Source organism: Thamnophis sirtalis, unplaced genomic scaffold, assembly GCF_051295495.1.
Source record: "Thamnophis sirtalis isolate CommonGarterSnake01/CBP01778 unplaced genomic scaffold, rThaSir2_p1.2 scaffold_10, whole genome shotgun sequence".
NCBI lineage: Eukaryota > Metazoa > Chordata > Lepidosauria > Squamata > Natricidae > Thamnophis > Thamnophis sirtalis.
Genome location: NW_028261390.1, coordinates 18,070,064 through 18,087,303, shown reverse-complemented (window position 1 = coordinate 18,087,303; position 17,240 = coordinate 18,070,064). Strand labels below are relative to the sequence as shown.

The following is a 17,240-nucleotide window of genomic DNA, read 5'->3' as shown; positions in this document are numbered from 1 at the left end:
GAGAGCGAGCAGATCTTGGTCTTTTTCTATTTCTAACACTTTCAGGTTTTTTAAAGGTTCTTTCTTATCTCCCTGCCTATTTTCTCCAAGTCAAATACACCTAGGAGTCTCTCCTCTAAGCCCTTGTTCTCAGTCTTTTAAATCATGATAGACGTATGAGTTGGAAAATCTTGAGTTGGAAAATCTTTTTCAGATCTCTCACATTTATATCTACAACTTAGGGTGGCTAGATGTAGACTTGGGGCTCATTCAACCATTCCCCTCATCAGCTTGAAGATAAGCAGCTTCCAAACTTTCCTCTCCCCACCCCCTCTCTTTATTTCATGCCACACAATTAAATGGTTCTCAGTGGTTGCATCACCTTTCTCATCTCCAATTATCTTAATATTAACTATTGTTTGTTTCAAAGAAGCCAAAGTTCGTAATTATCACCTGCTACTATATACTGTCAATTTAGTACTCTGCAAAGTAGCATGTTCTGAGAAATGATAGAAGGCAGGAAATTTGTTACTTATTCATGTTGCCTGTAAATAATATTAACTTGTCAGCCCATCTGTTTTTTAATGATCAGTGTTACTCCCTGATAGTTATCTCCTTGTGAGTCCCTAGACTAAATCTGCTTTTCGATATGTGTATGAAACCCCTTCTAGCCAGAATTTAAAGAAAACCGAAAGGTGATTTTTCTCGATTCATTTAAGTTCTGAACGTCAACCTACACATGAAGACAAGATACCTGAGTGTTGAAATATGCTGATTCCTCTATCATGGTCATCTTTCAGCTGTTTTTCTTATAGTCTTAACGTATTTTGGCTCAGGGTAAAATAATTTTTATGGAGAAGAGAAGGGAAAGGAAATGAGGATAGAGTTGATTTGAACTCCTATCTTCTTGTTTGCTTCTTTTGCTCCTTAAATTACAGGATGCCATAAGAAGAATGCTAAACGGTTTTGAAATAGGGATGCATTAAGAATATAAACCACAAACAGATTAGTAATGGTAAAACCAAATGGTTATAGTTTAAATTCCCATAGCTTTATAAGGCATTAATTTTTTATTTCTTTATTTAATTGCTATTTTATTAATTTGATTTTGATACCAACTAGAACGGGCTTCATCTTTTTTAAGTATCTAAACATCTGGTTCAAATTAATATTTTTAAAAGACTGTTATAAATAAAAAAAGAAACCTGAGAGATAGGAATCTTGCCTTGAACAATTAGTTATACTTTTTTAAAAATATTTTTTCCTGTGAAAATTTGTGGTTTTGGAAAGTAATATGACCTCAGAGTAAAGCAACTAAAAATACAAAGAAGCTTTTACATGTTATGAAGAATGTTAAAAAAATACTATGATATTTATAAAGAGCCAGTTTCATCCAGTGGCTGAGGCTGGAAACGAGGAGATTATGAGTTCTAATCCCGCCATGAAAGTCAACTGGGTGATCTTGGGCTGGTTATTCTCTCTCACACAATTCACCTCACAGGATTGTTGTTGTGGGAAAAATAGAAAGAAGGCATGTTGAATTTGTTTGCTGCCTTGAATTATTTGTAAAAATAATAAAAGCAGGATATAAATACATAAGCTAACCATTGCTAAATTATTGCAAGAAACATGATTGTATTGCATAAAGCTACACAGCTTTCTAGGCCTCCTCAGCCTCGAGTGCAGTTTCATTACTGTATTTTTCGGAGTATAAGATGCACCAAGGTTTTGAAGAGGCAAATTTTAAAAAAAGTAGGTAGGTAGGTAGAGGGAGGGAGGGAGGGAGGGAGGGAGGGAGGGAGGGAGGGAGGGAGAGAGAGAGAGAGAGAGAGAGAGAGAGAGAGAGAGAGAGAGAGAGAGAGAGAGAGAGAGAGTAGGTAGGTAGGTAGGTAGGTAGGTAGGTAGGTAGATGTTTCCAGGTGTATTTATCCATGTGCTGGAGAAGGAAATCACTGACAATCTGCAGCACCTAAGACTTTGTTTCTGCTGGGACAGCACTTGATCAATGTAATTCTCATCAATCAGTTAAAGAGCTTTCCAAAAGGGGGAAAAAAAGTTTTTGCACTCTGCAAACCTCCCAAAAATGGTTTCTTTTTTTAAAAAGGCATGAATAGCCTTGGGGGGGCTTGCAGAGTGCTCCTGTGGGGTGGGGGTGGGGGCAAAATGAGCAAAAATGGCCCGTTTTTTGCAAAAACAGGCCTGTTTTTCGTCAAAAAAATTGCATGCATAGCCTTATGGAGGCTTATAGAGTGCTGCTGGGAGCTGAGCCCCCCCCCCAAAGACCCATTTTTTGCTCATTTCTGCTCTCCCCAGCCCCAAGGATTTCTCTGAAAGCCTCCATAAGCTATGCAAGGCCATTTTGGTGAAGGGCGGGGCTTCGGGAGGCAAAAAATGCTGTATTCAGTGTATAAGATGCACCCAGATTTTCAGCCTCTTTTTTGAGGAAAAAAGGTGCATCTTATACTCTGAAAAATATGGTAGTAATTTATCTGCGGGAAGAAAATTTGAAAATGAAAAATAGATCTTATTCCATTATATAAGTGAAGGCGAGGCTATTAGTGAGCAAAGTGGCTTTTCATTTGTTCTTGCAAAAGCAGCTGTTTTTAATGTTCCTCTTGGGGGGAAAAGGGTAAAAGCATTTTGTGCATGTTTTAGGAGCTTAGGCATTTAAAAGGCAACTCATAAATCTCTTCAAATTTTCTAAAGGGAAAGCGCAACGCATTGTGAAAATGTCAACATCAAGAAGGAAGACAAGAAAAAATGTGTTCTCTATATTCCACGGTATCATGAAGAAATAGTATTACAGGAAGGAAAAAAGGTAACGCAACTGAACATAGTCATTTGCAATATGTAGAAAATTATTTATGACGGGATTTGAAAGTCCCAGTTTGAAACAGCATGCGTTAAAAAAAAAAAGAGCATGAGCTGTGGAATAAAAATAATTGGTGGGCTTTACAAAGCCGTGCTTTCAGAAGATGAATTTGCATAGACTTAAGCAATCTTGGCAAAGTATGATATATTCTTGTTACATTTTTATAACATTCTTTTGTAAGACTTCTGAAAGTCATAGGAGAATTGGAGAAACAGCAGGAGAAATGCTGTGTCATATTTCTTCCAAATAAGAAAAAGACAGAGTTTTCATTCTTCTTTTTCAAATATAGCCTTAAGAGGATAGTTTTCAGTTTGGTGACTCATTCCTACAGCTTATGGAGGAGTATCCACTTTTTTTTGTCTAATTCTTTAAGCACTCATGCTGTCCCTCTGTTCCATCTATTTATCTATCATGTCCATATTGCTTCAGTATGTCAAACAATAGCTTGACTTGCCAAGTACTGAGATTTAAGAGGATTATTGTGCAAGCATTATAAGATGAGTAAATAGGCTTTTCTCGTTTTGTTCATGTGGCTCATCCCCACCCCGCTCCACAGAGTAGCAGGCCTTCTCTGTAGCACAGCTTATCCTCTTCAGTGAGGCTCCCCTAAAATTGAAATGGCTCTTGCCCTGTTGGTATTTTAAAGAGTCCTCAAGAGGTGACTCTTCACCCAGGCTTTTGGCAAAGTTGATTGATGCCCCTTTTCTTCCCTCCATCTGTGCTTGTTTTCTCTGTCTTTGTTTCTTTGTTGGTATTTCTTGAAATACTTCTTCTTCTTCTTCTTCTTCTTCTTCTTCTTCTTCTTCTTCTTCTTCTTCTTCTTCTTCTTCTTCTTCTTCTTCTTCTTCTTCTTCTTCTTCTTCCTCCTCCTCCTCCTCCTCCTCCTCCTCCTCCTCCTCCTCCTCCTCCTCCTCCTCCTCTTCTTCTTCTTCTTCTTCTTCTTCTTCTTCTTCTTCTTCTTCTTCTTCTTCTTCTTCTTCCGTGATTAATCTTTGGTGAGATTCACAGCCTTTGGGGCTTGTTGGTAGCTCAACAGCTCGAGTCCTAACCAAGGACCTAGGAACTGTTAAGGTAACGTCGAAGGATATAAGCTGTTCCAAGTACGGTGTTTTTTTTGTAGAATCAGAATGTTCAAGTCTGATAAATTTAAAATTTCCAAATAGCGAGGTAGCCCTTTAGGTATTGCTCCAAGGGCTCCAATTACAATTGGGACAACACACGTTTTCTTTTTCCACAGTCGCTCAACTTCAATTTGCAAGTCCCGGTACTTTGTGATTTTTTCTTGCTGTTTACCTTCTTTTCAACTATTGTTATGTCCGGTATGCTGTGGGTCAAGTGCCTGTCAGTCTGGATTTTGAAGTCCCACAGGATCTTGATGTTCTCATTCTCTAAAACTAATTATTATTATTATTATTCACAACAACAGAATTGTATCACAGCGGCCAGTTGTTTTGCCGGATTTGGCATTGATTACTAGTCGGGCCCCACCCAGGGGCCTAGGACGTCGTAATGTATTTTCGTAATATGCGTGCAGATCCAAGAAGTGCGGCTTTTTGCATTTCACTGATGGTGATTTTGTCAATTTTTAACTGTTTTAAATGTAATTCCAGTGCTTTTGGAATAGCACCCAGTGTGCCAATTACCACTAGAATTACTACTGCTGGTTTGTGTCATAATCGTTGAATTTCGATTTTTAAGTCCTGGTATTTCGCGATTTTTTCATATTCCTTCTCATCGACCCTACTATCACCTGGTATTGCGATGTCTATGAATGTAACCTTATTTTTCTCAACCAGTGTGATGTCTGGTGTATTATGCGCCAGTATTTTGTCCGTTTGTATGCGAAAATCCCACAAGATCTTGACCATCTGATTTTCGGTGACTTTTCCAGGCTTATGTTCCCACCAGTTTGTTGCTATTTTAATATTATAATTTTTGCACAAATTCCAATGGATCATTTGTGCTACTGAATTGTGCCGCAATTTATAATCAGTCTGCGCGATTTTTTTACAGCAGCTGAGTATGTGATCAACAGTTTCATCAGCTTCTTTGCAAAGTCTGCATTTGATATCATCAGAGGACTTTTTGATTTTGGCCTTAATGGCATTTGTGCGGATAGCTTGTTCTTGCGCAGCAAGGATTAGTGACTCTGTTTGCTTCTTTAATGTACCTGCTGTTAACCATAACCAAGTTTTTTCACTGTCCACTTTATCTTTTATTTTTTCCAGAAATTGGCCATGCAGTGCTTTGTTCTGCCAACTCTCCATTCTTGATTTTATCACATCTTTTCTGTATTCTTGTTTAGTCTGTTGGACCTTCAATAGATTTTTGTTCTTTACTTTGATTAATAGATGTTCTTGACTTTCTTTTAAATAATCAGCCAGTTCATGTTTTTTTTCTTCAACTATTTGCTTCACTTGTAATAATCCTCTGCCACCTGATTTTCAGGGCAGGTACAGTCTATCAATATCACCACGTGGATGTAAACTATAGTGCATTGTCATTAGTTTCCTGGTTTTTTGGTCCAAAATGTCCAAATCAGCTTGTGTCCAGTTAACTATACCAGCTGTGTATCTTATAACTGGTATTGCCCAGGTATTTATGGCCTTGATTGTATTCAGTTTAGATTTCAAAATTTTCCTAACTCTGTTGGTGTACTCTCCCCTGACAATAGTTTTTACTTCTCCATGCTTGATGTTATCCAACTGCAGAATGCCTAAATATTTGTAGGCTTTGTTTTCATTGCATTTAATTAGTTGGCCATTTGGCATTTCCATTCCCTCACATGTAGTGATTTTGCCCCTTTTTATGGATACAGTGGCACATTTTTCCATGCCAAACTGCATTGAAATATCGGTGCTGAATACACGGATGGTGTTTGTCAGTGATTGGATTTCTATTTCTGACTTTCCATAGAGTTTCAAATCATCCATATATAATAAATGAGAATTTTTTTCAGCTTATTTGGCTGTTTGGTAGCCTAATTTCATTTTTTAAAAGATTACTGATAGTGGGATCATTGCGATGATGAAGAGAAGAGGTGAAAGTGAATCACCCTGGAAAATTCCTTGCTTGATATTAACCATTCCGTAGTTCTCATTCCCTACTGCCAACTCAGTTCTCCACTGTTTTATCGCCTTTTCAGTAAAGGATGTAATATTTTTGCTAATGCCAGTTGTTTCTAAGCATTTTATGATCCAACTGTGTGGCAATGAGTCGAATGCCTTTTTGTAATCAATCCAGACCATATTCAAGTTCGTTTTTCTGTTCTTACAATTTTCTAATATCATTTTATCAATTAGAAGCTGATCTTTTGTGCCCCTGCTCCTTCTTTTGTTGCCTTTTTGCTCTACTGGCAAGATGTTGTTTGTTTCCAAATAATCCAACATGTTATCTGCAATAATGCCTGTGAGTAATTTGAAGGTTGTTGGCAAGCATGTTATTGGTCTGTAGTTTTCAGGTGTTGTTCCTTTAGTTGCATCTTTCTGAATCAAGTATGTTTTTCCAGTTGTCAACCATTCATCAATTTGACCATTTTGTAAAATTTCACTGAGTTGCCTGGCCAATATTGCATGTAAACTGGTCAGATATTTGAACCAGAAACCATGCAATTGGTCATTTCCAGGTGATGTCCAATTCTTTACTTTTTTTACTCGATTCTTGATCATCTCAGTTGTTATTTCTAATACTTGCATTTGCTTGTTGCCAATGCTTTTCTCAAAGTCATGTATCCACTTTGCTTCCTTATTGTAGTCCTTTGCATTTTCCCACAGTTCTTTCCAGAATTCAACTGTGGCCTGCTTTTCTGGTTTTTCACTTTTGGTGTCACCATTCACATTAAGACTTTGATAAAAACGCCATTGGTCTGATCGAAATTGCTGATTTTGTTTATCTTGGATGATTCGTGCCTCATATCTTTCAATTTTTCTAGCTGTTGCTGTTATCTGCTGTTTTATAATCTCTACAGATTCATTGATGTTTCTTGTATCCAATCTATATCTTCTGAATAGGTGATCTATGATTTTGCTGTTTTTAAGCCGTTGCTCATGCATGTTCTTTAAGTTGCTAGCATCTGCCCTTAATTTTTTGACTTTTTGTTCTAATCGGATTTTCCACTTTGGCTTTGATGCTTTTTCCATTGTGTGACTAGGTGCTTTAATGCCTAGTTCTTTAGTGACTATTACAGCTGCACTTTACATTAACTGATTCGTTTCCAAGATGGATCCCGGTTTGATTGTTGAAAGCACTGCATTAACCATTTTCATAATAGGGGCCAAAATTTTCTTAGGCACAGTTTTTAATGATGGTAAACGTTGCCTTTCCACATTAAGCAGAAAATGCTCCATGATCTTATCCTTCAATGCTTTTTGTTTTTGAGTTAGTTCATCAGTTGGTTCAGTGATAACTGGTTCTGGTAGTAATGTTGTTATTTCCTCCCCGACATTTTCTTTTGGGAGTTCTACTATAATGTTTTTAGTTGTGTCTTGTATGTCAGTTATTTCCACTTGTGATATTGTTTTTTTGGTTTTGCAATTTGCCTGAATTTCCTCAAGTTCAACTTCACTAAACACTTTATTACGTATAATAAATCGCCTTTGATCTGCTAGTCACTGTTCACTAACATTTGAGTCTGGATATTGTTGTTTCCATAATTCATACATTCGCTTTAAATAGCCTTTTTTTTCTGGCTCTGAGTTGTAATAACAGGCCATTATGGCATGATTTCATCTGTACTGTATTTTTGTCGTTTTGTTGGCTGGTCCACTTGTAGCCCACTTGTCGATGCATGCCCAGGGACCTCAACATCCGCCGCGGCCCTTGTTAACCCGCGCGACGACCGCTGCGGTATAGATTTTTATTTGTTTCTTTCACCATGTTATATGGGTTGGCGTTTTTTTTTAATGGGGTCATCCCAACCCTCCTCCTTTCTCATCCGGACTTGGGACTGGCAATGGTGGAGTTGTTGTTGTTGTTATTATTATTATTATTATTGCAATAGCAATAGCACTTAGACTTATGTATCGCTTCACAGTACTTTACAAACCCCTCTAAGTGGTTTACAGAGACAACATATTGCCCCCAACAATCTTCTGATCTCAGAAGAATGGATGCTGAGTTAACCTTGAACCAGTGAGAATCGAACTGCTGAATTGCTGGAAGCCAGCAGTCAGCAGAAGTAGCCTGCATACTGCTTTCTAACCACTGTGCCACCACAGCTCATATAGACTCTTAAAGAGTTTTATTATGCACTCTATATAGTATTGATATGATGGATAATAGAATAACAAACATCTTAAGTGGTTTGTTAAATTAAAATCTTGACAATTGCAATTATTTTATTATTTGTTCATTAAAATTGTTTCCTGCTTTTTATTTGTGAGTTCAAGATAGTGTATATAATGATTCCCTTTATTGTTTGTTACCATTTCAGTTTCAGAGGCTCCTTAGTTTGGGGAATAATCCCATTGCCTTTGCTAATTCTTGGTGAAGACTTATTTTTATTGAAAACTGTTGTCAGCTGGATCTTCCTGAGAATAATATAAAGGATGGTACAGGTAGTTCTTGATTTACAGTCATTTGTTTAGTACCATTCAGAGTTACAATGGCACCGACAAAACTGTCTTATAACTGTTTTTCACACTTACAACCATTACAGCATCCCCACAGTCACATGCACTGACCTGGGTCCTATCAGAGATAGGTTGCTGCCGGTTTGGCCCAGATCAGGCGAAGTGGTAGTAGCGACGGCGGGAGGGTCCGTCCCCCTGCCTGGATGCTTCTGCGCATGCGCAGAAGTGTTGCGTGCATGTGGGAGCACGTCCAAATCAGTAGTAAAAAAATTAACAACCTATCTCTGGGTCATGTGATGATGATTTGTGACCTTCCCAATCAGCTTCTGACAAGAAGAAGTCAATGGGGGAAGCCAGATTGGCATGATTCACTTAACAGTTGCAGTGATCCATTCAATTACTATGTCAAAAAGGTTGTAACATTGAGCAAAACGTACTTAACAGTTGTCCTGCTTAACAAAGGAAATTGTGGCCATAAGTCGTGGACTACCTGGTTACTACCTTTGGTTGTACATGAGAAATTTGTTCACTTAATTTCACATGATGTTAGCAAAAAACAGTGCGTATAACAAATAAGCATGGGAAAATACAGCACACAATTTAAAAGCTAGGCTTTCCCTTTGTACTTAGTCTTCATTCCCATGTTATCTATATGCAGTATTCCCTAAAAAAGTGTAGTTGAAGTTTGTTATTGAAACAGAATGAAGTTTGAAGGAACAGTCTTTTGAGAACCCAAGTAACTATCTATTCTTCAATTAATTATCTTCTATTTTCTTTGGGGTGTTTGCTGATTTTGCTAAGTGTCATACCACCAAATTTTCACTTGTATGTTTCTATTCCTGTTGACAGAAACAAATGGAGAAAGAATAATTATCTTTCATGTTGTGTGCTTTGATATATGTGATCTATTTATCTAGTGGATATTTATATATTGTGATAGCAGGTTAGAGTTTTGCTGCAGAATTTTCTGGAATTCTTTTCTCTAGTATATGGGGCACAGTAGATGAGAGATACAATTTTTTTGTAGGATAGAAGTGACCTCTGAATGACATAACATACTGTACTGATTGACCTCCATTTTATAATAACAGCTAACTTTCTCTTCTATGCTTACAAAGTCTGTATGATTTATAGTTAATCACCATCCAATTTGACTATTGTATTGCACTGTACACATATATTGGAACAGCTATAGGAACAAAATCTTGCAAATCTGAATGTGATTCCATTCCTTCCCCATTTATTTTCATCTGAATTGGGAGGGTGGTTGTATTTGAGATATTTTTATAAACCACTTTCTTGGTCTGAATTCAAGCCTCACTTATGTGAGTATTGCCTTTATAATGATTCTTCCTTACTTTCTTCAAGGGCGTCCTCTATAATTATGATAGCCCTCCTCGTATATTTGAGAATCAAAACCCTCCACCTTCCTGTTGTGGCCTGTCAGCGGCAAGCGGAGCTGGCAGCAGATTCAGACAGTGAGGAGGTTGGGGAGGAACATGGGCCAGTCCTGGAGTCTGGGGAAGGATCTGATGAGAGCTCTGTGTCGGAGGCAGAGAGGGGGCCAGAGCCGTATACCAGTTATCAGCTGCCTTCGGAGTCAGACATCAGTGAGGCAGACAAACAGTTGGAGCCTGTTCCCAGTGTGCACATGCACAGAGTTGCCAGATGAAGGGAACAGCTAAACAACAGGGATCGACTTGGGAGTAAGGCTATAGGTGAACAATGAATGGCCCCTCCCAGGGGAAATAAAAGAGGAGCGAAAGGAGAGTGGAGTTTGCAGGAGACAATTAGTTTGCTTAATTGGTTTGTGACTCTCTGAGACTCCTTGCCAAGTCTTGCAGATATCGGTTTTTCAGCTCTCCAAGCCAGATAAGGTTTGTGACTGTAAATCCTCCTTTGAAAGACTTTGCTGGATGTGAATGAGCAAAATTCACTGTAAATTAATAAAAGGGTTTTTTGTCAAGACGAGTTTGCTTCATACTCTTGGGAAGCCTAGGTCAGAACACTTCCCATGTGGAGACAGAAACATGGCCTTATAGTCACACAAAGAGTCTTTCATTTGAATGTTAGAAGAAAAATCTAAGTAAGAGTGTTGTGATAGTAGAACCAATTATCAAGAGATATGAAATGACTATATTGAAGCAGAGGCTGAATAGTTATTACCGGTAGTCAGGAAACTTTTTTTTTAAAGATGGCACCTTGGACAGAATGAAGATTGTGGGGATTGGGATTGCATTTTCTTTAAACAGTTGGGTGGAAGATAGGTTGGTTTAGGTTATAGCTGTATGAATGGGCCATGATAGGCAAGGTTAAGTATGAATAAAGGCTACTTGATTGTGGCTCTACGAACAACTGGAAAAAGAACAAAGCATAACTAGATAAGGAAAGGAAATAAAAAGAGAAAAGGGAAATAAGAGAACATTAAAAGAAGAATTTGTCTGGTATAATATGCTCATCGCTAGTTGTGGCATGTGGTGGATATTACTGAGCTATGGAGGCCCTGGAAATTATGTGACATTGGTGCATTTTGCATAATACCCACGTTATCTGAAAATACGATCTACTCAGAAAATAACTTGTAGCTTGATTTTTACATGTCCACTCAATATAAGCCCTACCTACAAAATAAGTCCTAATTAGGACCCCGCCCATTCCAGGGTGCACGGGAAAAATTAAACTAGGGTAGGGATGGGGAAAGGGTGGAGCTGTCTTGCTACTTACCTTTGGATAGTTGCAGCCAGGCTTCGCATACCTCGGCCATTTCTTCTTTCCTGAATGAAGTTCTCTGAAGCCGATAACAGAGCTCTGGATCGATCCAGAGCCAGATGCATCATGCATAGGGCAGGCCCACCCTGGCTCGGCAAAGGCAAAAGCATCGTGATATGTCACGATACGTCACGTGATGTGGTCGAGTTTGATAATCTTTAAATGGAAACTAGATGGATGAGACATGAACATCTTTGTTGTAAGTCAGTAGCTGTATGGAGATGCTTGCTGGAAGCACACTATTATACTTTGATGAACTCATAATAACCAAGGAAAGGTGAGAACTACTGACAAACAAATTATAAATGAAGCAGCTTAACAATAAATTATCCTGAAGAATATTAATGTTCATTTTGATGTACATGATATTTTTTTACCTTATAGATCACAACTTAAAATATTAATTCAGCTTACAAATTGCAGTTGACTTCATAGTTCATCAAGGAGTTCACACTATCTATAATCTAGTTTTGAGGACTGGTTGTACATTGGATGTTCTAATCATAATACATAATTGTATTTAATTGTTATTCAGAGCATTATATAGGAAGCTTTTACTGCTGTCTTCCTTACTACTTTATCAAAGAATACGCTCTAATTCAGTAAATATACTGTGTGAATAACCTGGGTTGTGCCTAATTATTGTATATACTGTATAGAGAGTCAAATGGTTTAGTGCAGCGATGGCGAACCTTTTTTGGCTTGTGTGCCATAAGCGGGTGGAGCACAAGGGGGTTGTGCACGGGCATGCTGTACCCATAATGCAATGTGCAACCCCCAGTGCAGATGCGCGCATGAGAAGCATTCCCCCCCATTTTTTGCATGATTTTTTTCACCCTCCCCAGGCTCCAGATGCTTTATAGGAGCTTGGGGAGGGCAAAAACACCCCCCCCCGGAGGCCCTCCTGAGGCTTCAGGAGTTTCCCTGAAGCCTCCGGAGCGCAAAAAACCCAGCCCTATGGGCAAACCGGAAGTTTGGGAACGGACTTCTGGTTTGCTCATAGGGCCGGTTTAAGCCCTCCGGAGCCTTCAGGGGCCTTCTGGAGGCTTTTCTGAAGGCTCCGGAGGACCAATTATAGTCACTTCCAGTTTGCTCGTAGGGCCGATTTTAGTCCTCTGGAGCTCCTAGATTCGCCATCCCAGGTATAGTGGTTAAGGTATAAGCCTAAAAACCGGGAGACAGTGAGTTTAAGCGTCCTTTAGTCATGAAAGTCATTTGGATGACTTTGGCCAATCACTGTCTCTCAGCCCAACCTGTTTTACAGAGTTGTTAGTATGGATAAAATAGGAGGCAGGATATTGTGTCCTTGTTTCTGCATTTTAAACGGCTACACATAAATATTAAATGTGCATTTAAATTTCTAGAAATATGTATTTAACTTTGTGCTATCCAGAGGTTTTGGCAATGTGGAGGTTTTTTATTGTTTTAATATTTTTTTTACTTGGGAGCTGTCCAGAGTTGTTGGGAGTTGAACGGCATACAAATTATTAAATAATAAAAACCTGTCTACTTAAGGATACACTGAAACATACAATATGACCAAGGGTACCTAAAACTTTGCATATAACTAACTGTTTAGCAAACCATGCATTGTATGCCTAATATTGAACTGTGTTGATTAATATTTTACAAATTTTCTAGAGAAATCAAATGGAAGCACTTTGGGTGGAACCTTGAAGGAGCTAGTAATGAAATTTGGAACTAATTTATTAGTTAGTAAAAGTAACTAATAAATGTTACTTTTAACTTTGTTACTGTACTAACAAATGTTTGGTGAAATGAATGGTGGATAGGTAAAGGTATCTGGAACAGGAAACATTGCATTGCAAGTCATTTAACATTGGATTTAGTTACAAATGGCTATTTTTATGTTTGGAAAGACTTGATGAAGCGGTAAATTGTAAACATATTGCTCCTGAACCTTCAGCGTAGTAGAGCGGTTCATCTAGTAAAAAATCTCTCATTCATTCTCCAACTTGTGAAAGTAAAATTATTATTATCATTATTATTATTTGGTATGCTTCAGAATATATCCGAATAAAGCTCAAACTGAGAAAGATGACAGGAAAGAGCAAGGCTGTCAGTATAGAAGAGATGTTGTAGTAAGAGTGATGATAGTCCTCCGCACTCATCTTAGCTCTTCAAGCTTAGCCCTTTTGTCCATCAATCAGTTTAAAGTGGCAGGTAGTGACCATTAGGAGGATTCATTAGCACCCTGCAGCACAGTTGTACAGGGTGACCCACATCTGTCTTTATTAGAAGTTTGCTAGTTGCCAGTAGTGAACAGATGGATCATTATTGTCTATGTTGCCCTTTGGGTGTACCTGGAGGACAAGCAAAGTCATCCCGAGCAGGACACACAGTGTTACCTCGCGAAGAGGAAGAATTTGAATAATATTATTATAGGCACCGATGGTTACTGCTGTGGAAGTGTGTCTCTTTCACCTTGGATGAAAAAATATGTATCAAAAGATAGCAATTACCAATATTTGCAATTGCTTCCCAAATGTTGATAACTGTTTTTTTTTTAGAAATAACCTAGCAGTGAGATGTTGCTTGTTTCGCATGATAAGCCTTTTTTATAACCCAAGAGTTGTGTTTCCTACATTTACATTTACTAAAGATGGGACAATGAAAGGAGAAAGTTTTAGACGGATATTGCAGATGCTGGTGAAAGTAGTATTAGTCAAATACTACTCTTTTTTTCATGCGGCTGTTGATGAAAACAGGATCGCCAACATGATTGCCAATGTCCGATGACGGATATGGCACAAGTAGAAGAAGAGATTTGTCAAAAGAAATAAAAATGGAATGGTTCTGCCCATTTTCTTAGGAGGAAGTGAATGTTGGACATGTTAGGAGAAACAACCAGGTAAATTAAATGGGAAGAGAGTACCTGAGAAGTGTGTCTGATTGTTAAAAGAAGACTTGTGATCCAGAATTATGGATGATCAGTGCATGTAGGCTGAAAATAGAGTGAGTTATCTCAGGTGATGTAGAGAGAATGAATGAGAAATGAATTGCGAAAAGCAATATATGAAGGATTAGTGATCATTAGAAAAAGGAGGAGAAAAACCAAGGAACATAATATAGCTGGAGGGAGCTGATGACTTTTTCAGAAAGAGGAAGGTAACAACTTTAAATGTATAGCATGGAAGCAGAACGCATGGAAACAGGCAAAAGATGTTGCACACAGCAGCCCTGTGACTGTGGGATGCAATCTTAACTTTAAGAACAGGTTGTAAGTAGCTTTTTAAAAGTGTCTTGAAATTTTGAATGGTTGTTAAGCGATTGGTCATAAGGACTTCCTGGAATGTATTAATCAGTATATGGATTTGATGGAAGCAAGGATCGGTGACAAGGGAAGAAAATTACAGAGGGTATATAATAAATAGTCTGTATATAAATTTAGTTGGATGTTTTTCCTTTTGTCCTGCTTTTAATTTGTTCTGCTTACTGCATCTTATCTTTTTCCCCCTGTTTTTTTTTACACAATGTTTGTTCTAAAAGAGAATAGTCCAGATTTATTTAGCCTTTTCAGATAAGCTATAGCATGTATTACAGGTAGTCCTCAATTTACTACCACAATTGAGCCCAAAATGTATGTTGCTAAGTGAGACAGTTATTAAGTGAATTTTGCCCCATTTTATGACCTTTCTTGCTAAGTGAATCATAGCGGTTAAATTAGTAAATGGTTGTTAAGTGAATCAGGCTCCCCATTGACTTTGGTTGTCAGATGGCGATCATATGATCCCTGGACATTGCAACTATCATAAATAACCATTTGCCAGGCATTCAAATTTGATCATGTGACTATGGGGATGTTGCAATGGTCATAAGTGTGAAAAACAGTCGTAAGTCACTTTTTAAAGTGATATTGTATCTTCAAATGGTCACTAAATGAATGGTTGTAAGTCAAGGACTACCTGTATTCTAGAATAGGGATATGACGTTAGTTTTCTGTTGCTAAGCTGTCCAGGTGTTAAGTAGTCTTGGATGAGAATTTACCTTGAAAACATACACTACAGAATCTCAGGTTTGATCATGAAAATGTGTTGATGCAATTATAGACATAAATTGAGTGAACAAATTTCAACCTAAATAATTTATGGAAACAGCTAATTAAATAATAATTGTGAGTTCTAGTGGAATTTGTGTCCTCTTGATCATAGGAATCAGCATTCTGCAACCTAATGATGAAACGGAAAATAATACAAATTGCTCAATTCTTTTTTAAATTTTCAAAAGAGAGAAATATTTTAAAGAAGCCTTACTTCATCATCTAATGAAGTTATAAAATTGAGTATAAAGCCTGGTGTTTTTTTTTTTGAATATATCTGTTAAGGTAGGATGACATTTACAGCTGTTGCTGGCATTTTCAACTTTTATATCTAACCCCATCTTGTGTTATATTGTCAGCTGTGAAAGTGAGATTTGAGTAATTCGAAGCAGCAATATACAAGAAACCATGAAAACTAGTTATAATGTCAAAGTCATACATGAACAATCTGCATTTATCTAAGTCAATACTTCTTGTCTTTTCTTAGAAGTCGTATAGCAAAAAGGTTCCTTTATTATTTTTCTTAAGAATCTTAATATTTTACATCCACATCAGGGGTGGGTTGTTGGCGGTGTTACTGCTGGTTCGCTTCACGCGTGCTTTGCTTGCGCATGCACAGAGGCCTGTAAATTATAAAATGAGTAAAAAAAAAACATGCTGGCAATGGCATGGGAGACTGGGGGACTGGTTTGGAGGCATGGCCAGCCTGCCGTCTCTACCGGTTTGGAACCCTGTCCCAATTTCTACTACCGGTTCACCCGAACTGGTGTGAATCAGTAGCAATCCGCCTCTGATTCACATGAACATCATACTGGGTAACTATAAAATATAACCAGTGGCTAAACTATACCAAGTTTTTATTTTTTATTTATAAATATATATGATATACTGTATTTTCATGATACATAAAATTTTTTTTTAAAGTGCTATGTTCTGTCTCTTGTTTATGACTATGTATGTCTTGTGATTTCTAAGTATGCTTTATTGGTTTTTCAGATGTGCTGCTACCTTCCAGGTCTTTAATTTCAATTGTTAAGAAGTCCAGGGTTCTGATTTTTCTTTTATGCCGTATTTCTGCACAGCTGGATTACAACTGGATATGCATGGTTGTGTCTGTAGGCACCATGCTAGACCTCCCTATCTAGTCTTATCTAATTATATGTTAGTATTACATGCAACTGATTTTTTTGATTTAAACAAAGCAGTGAGGGGCCAAATTTAGGGATCATATTATCACATGACTGTTTTTAATTCTACCTCCAAGTTTGCCCAATTAGCTTAGAAATTTTGGGGGTTCCTCCCTGTGGATGATCCAGGGAAAGCAAAAGGCCACTCATGGCATCTATGCTATGGAATAACCTTTTACCAGAGATCTGAATGGTATCTTTACTCCTGACCCTTAGGAAAGCTGAAAACAACTGTTTGAAAAGGCTTTTGGTGATTAACATCTGTTTATTGGGATAAAAGAAGAGATAGATAAGAGATACTGGTAGGTAGATAGGTAGGTAGGTAGGTAGGTAGATAGATATAGATATATAGATATATAATGCAGTACTATATATATCTTATTCTACCCCAAAAAACAGATGTTAATGTCTTTATAATGTGATATATGTCTTTCCCAATCTTGTTCCTTTACCAAAACTCTGGGAGTTTGAGGGTTTTGCGTAATATCTTACCTGGTCCTAGCGCTATGCTTTTCTGGATAGATAGCTGTTGGATCTGTAGCTGATGGGATCTGTTGGAGCCACTTTATGTCTGTCTGTCTGTCTGTCTGTCTGTCTGTCTGTCTGTCTGTCTGTCTGTCTGTCTCTCTGTGTGTAGGTGTGTGCATGAGTGGTATGTATATAAATGCATATATTGAAAAAGGTTCAATACGATGTGAAAACACTTGGAAGAAAAAGCTGATTAGCAGTTTAGTGCTCATTTATGATTTATTTTTTCTGGCAGGTGCCCTCAAGAGGTGTTAGAATTTAACTTGTTTAATCGT

At 37.8% G+C, this 17,240-nt stretch overlaps 1 protein-coding gene across 3 annotated transcripts in view; it reads left to right on the top strand.

Annotated features, from left to right (window-relative positions):
• Positions 1-17,240, top strand: part of STPG2 (sperm tail PG-rich repeat containing 2) — a 181,563-nt gene that overhangs the window by 19,516 nt on the left and 144,807 nt on the right. For all 3 annotated transcript variants that reach the window (XM_087723775.1, XM_087723774.1, XM_087723773.1), the window contains exon 6: positions 2,686-2,797. In XM_087723775.1, coding sequence (XP_087579901.1) covers positions 2,686-2,797 — 112 coding nt within the window. The remainder of the gene's footprint in view (positions 1-2,685; positions 2,798-17,240) is intronic.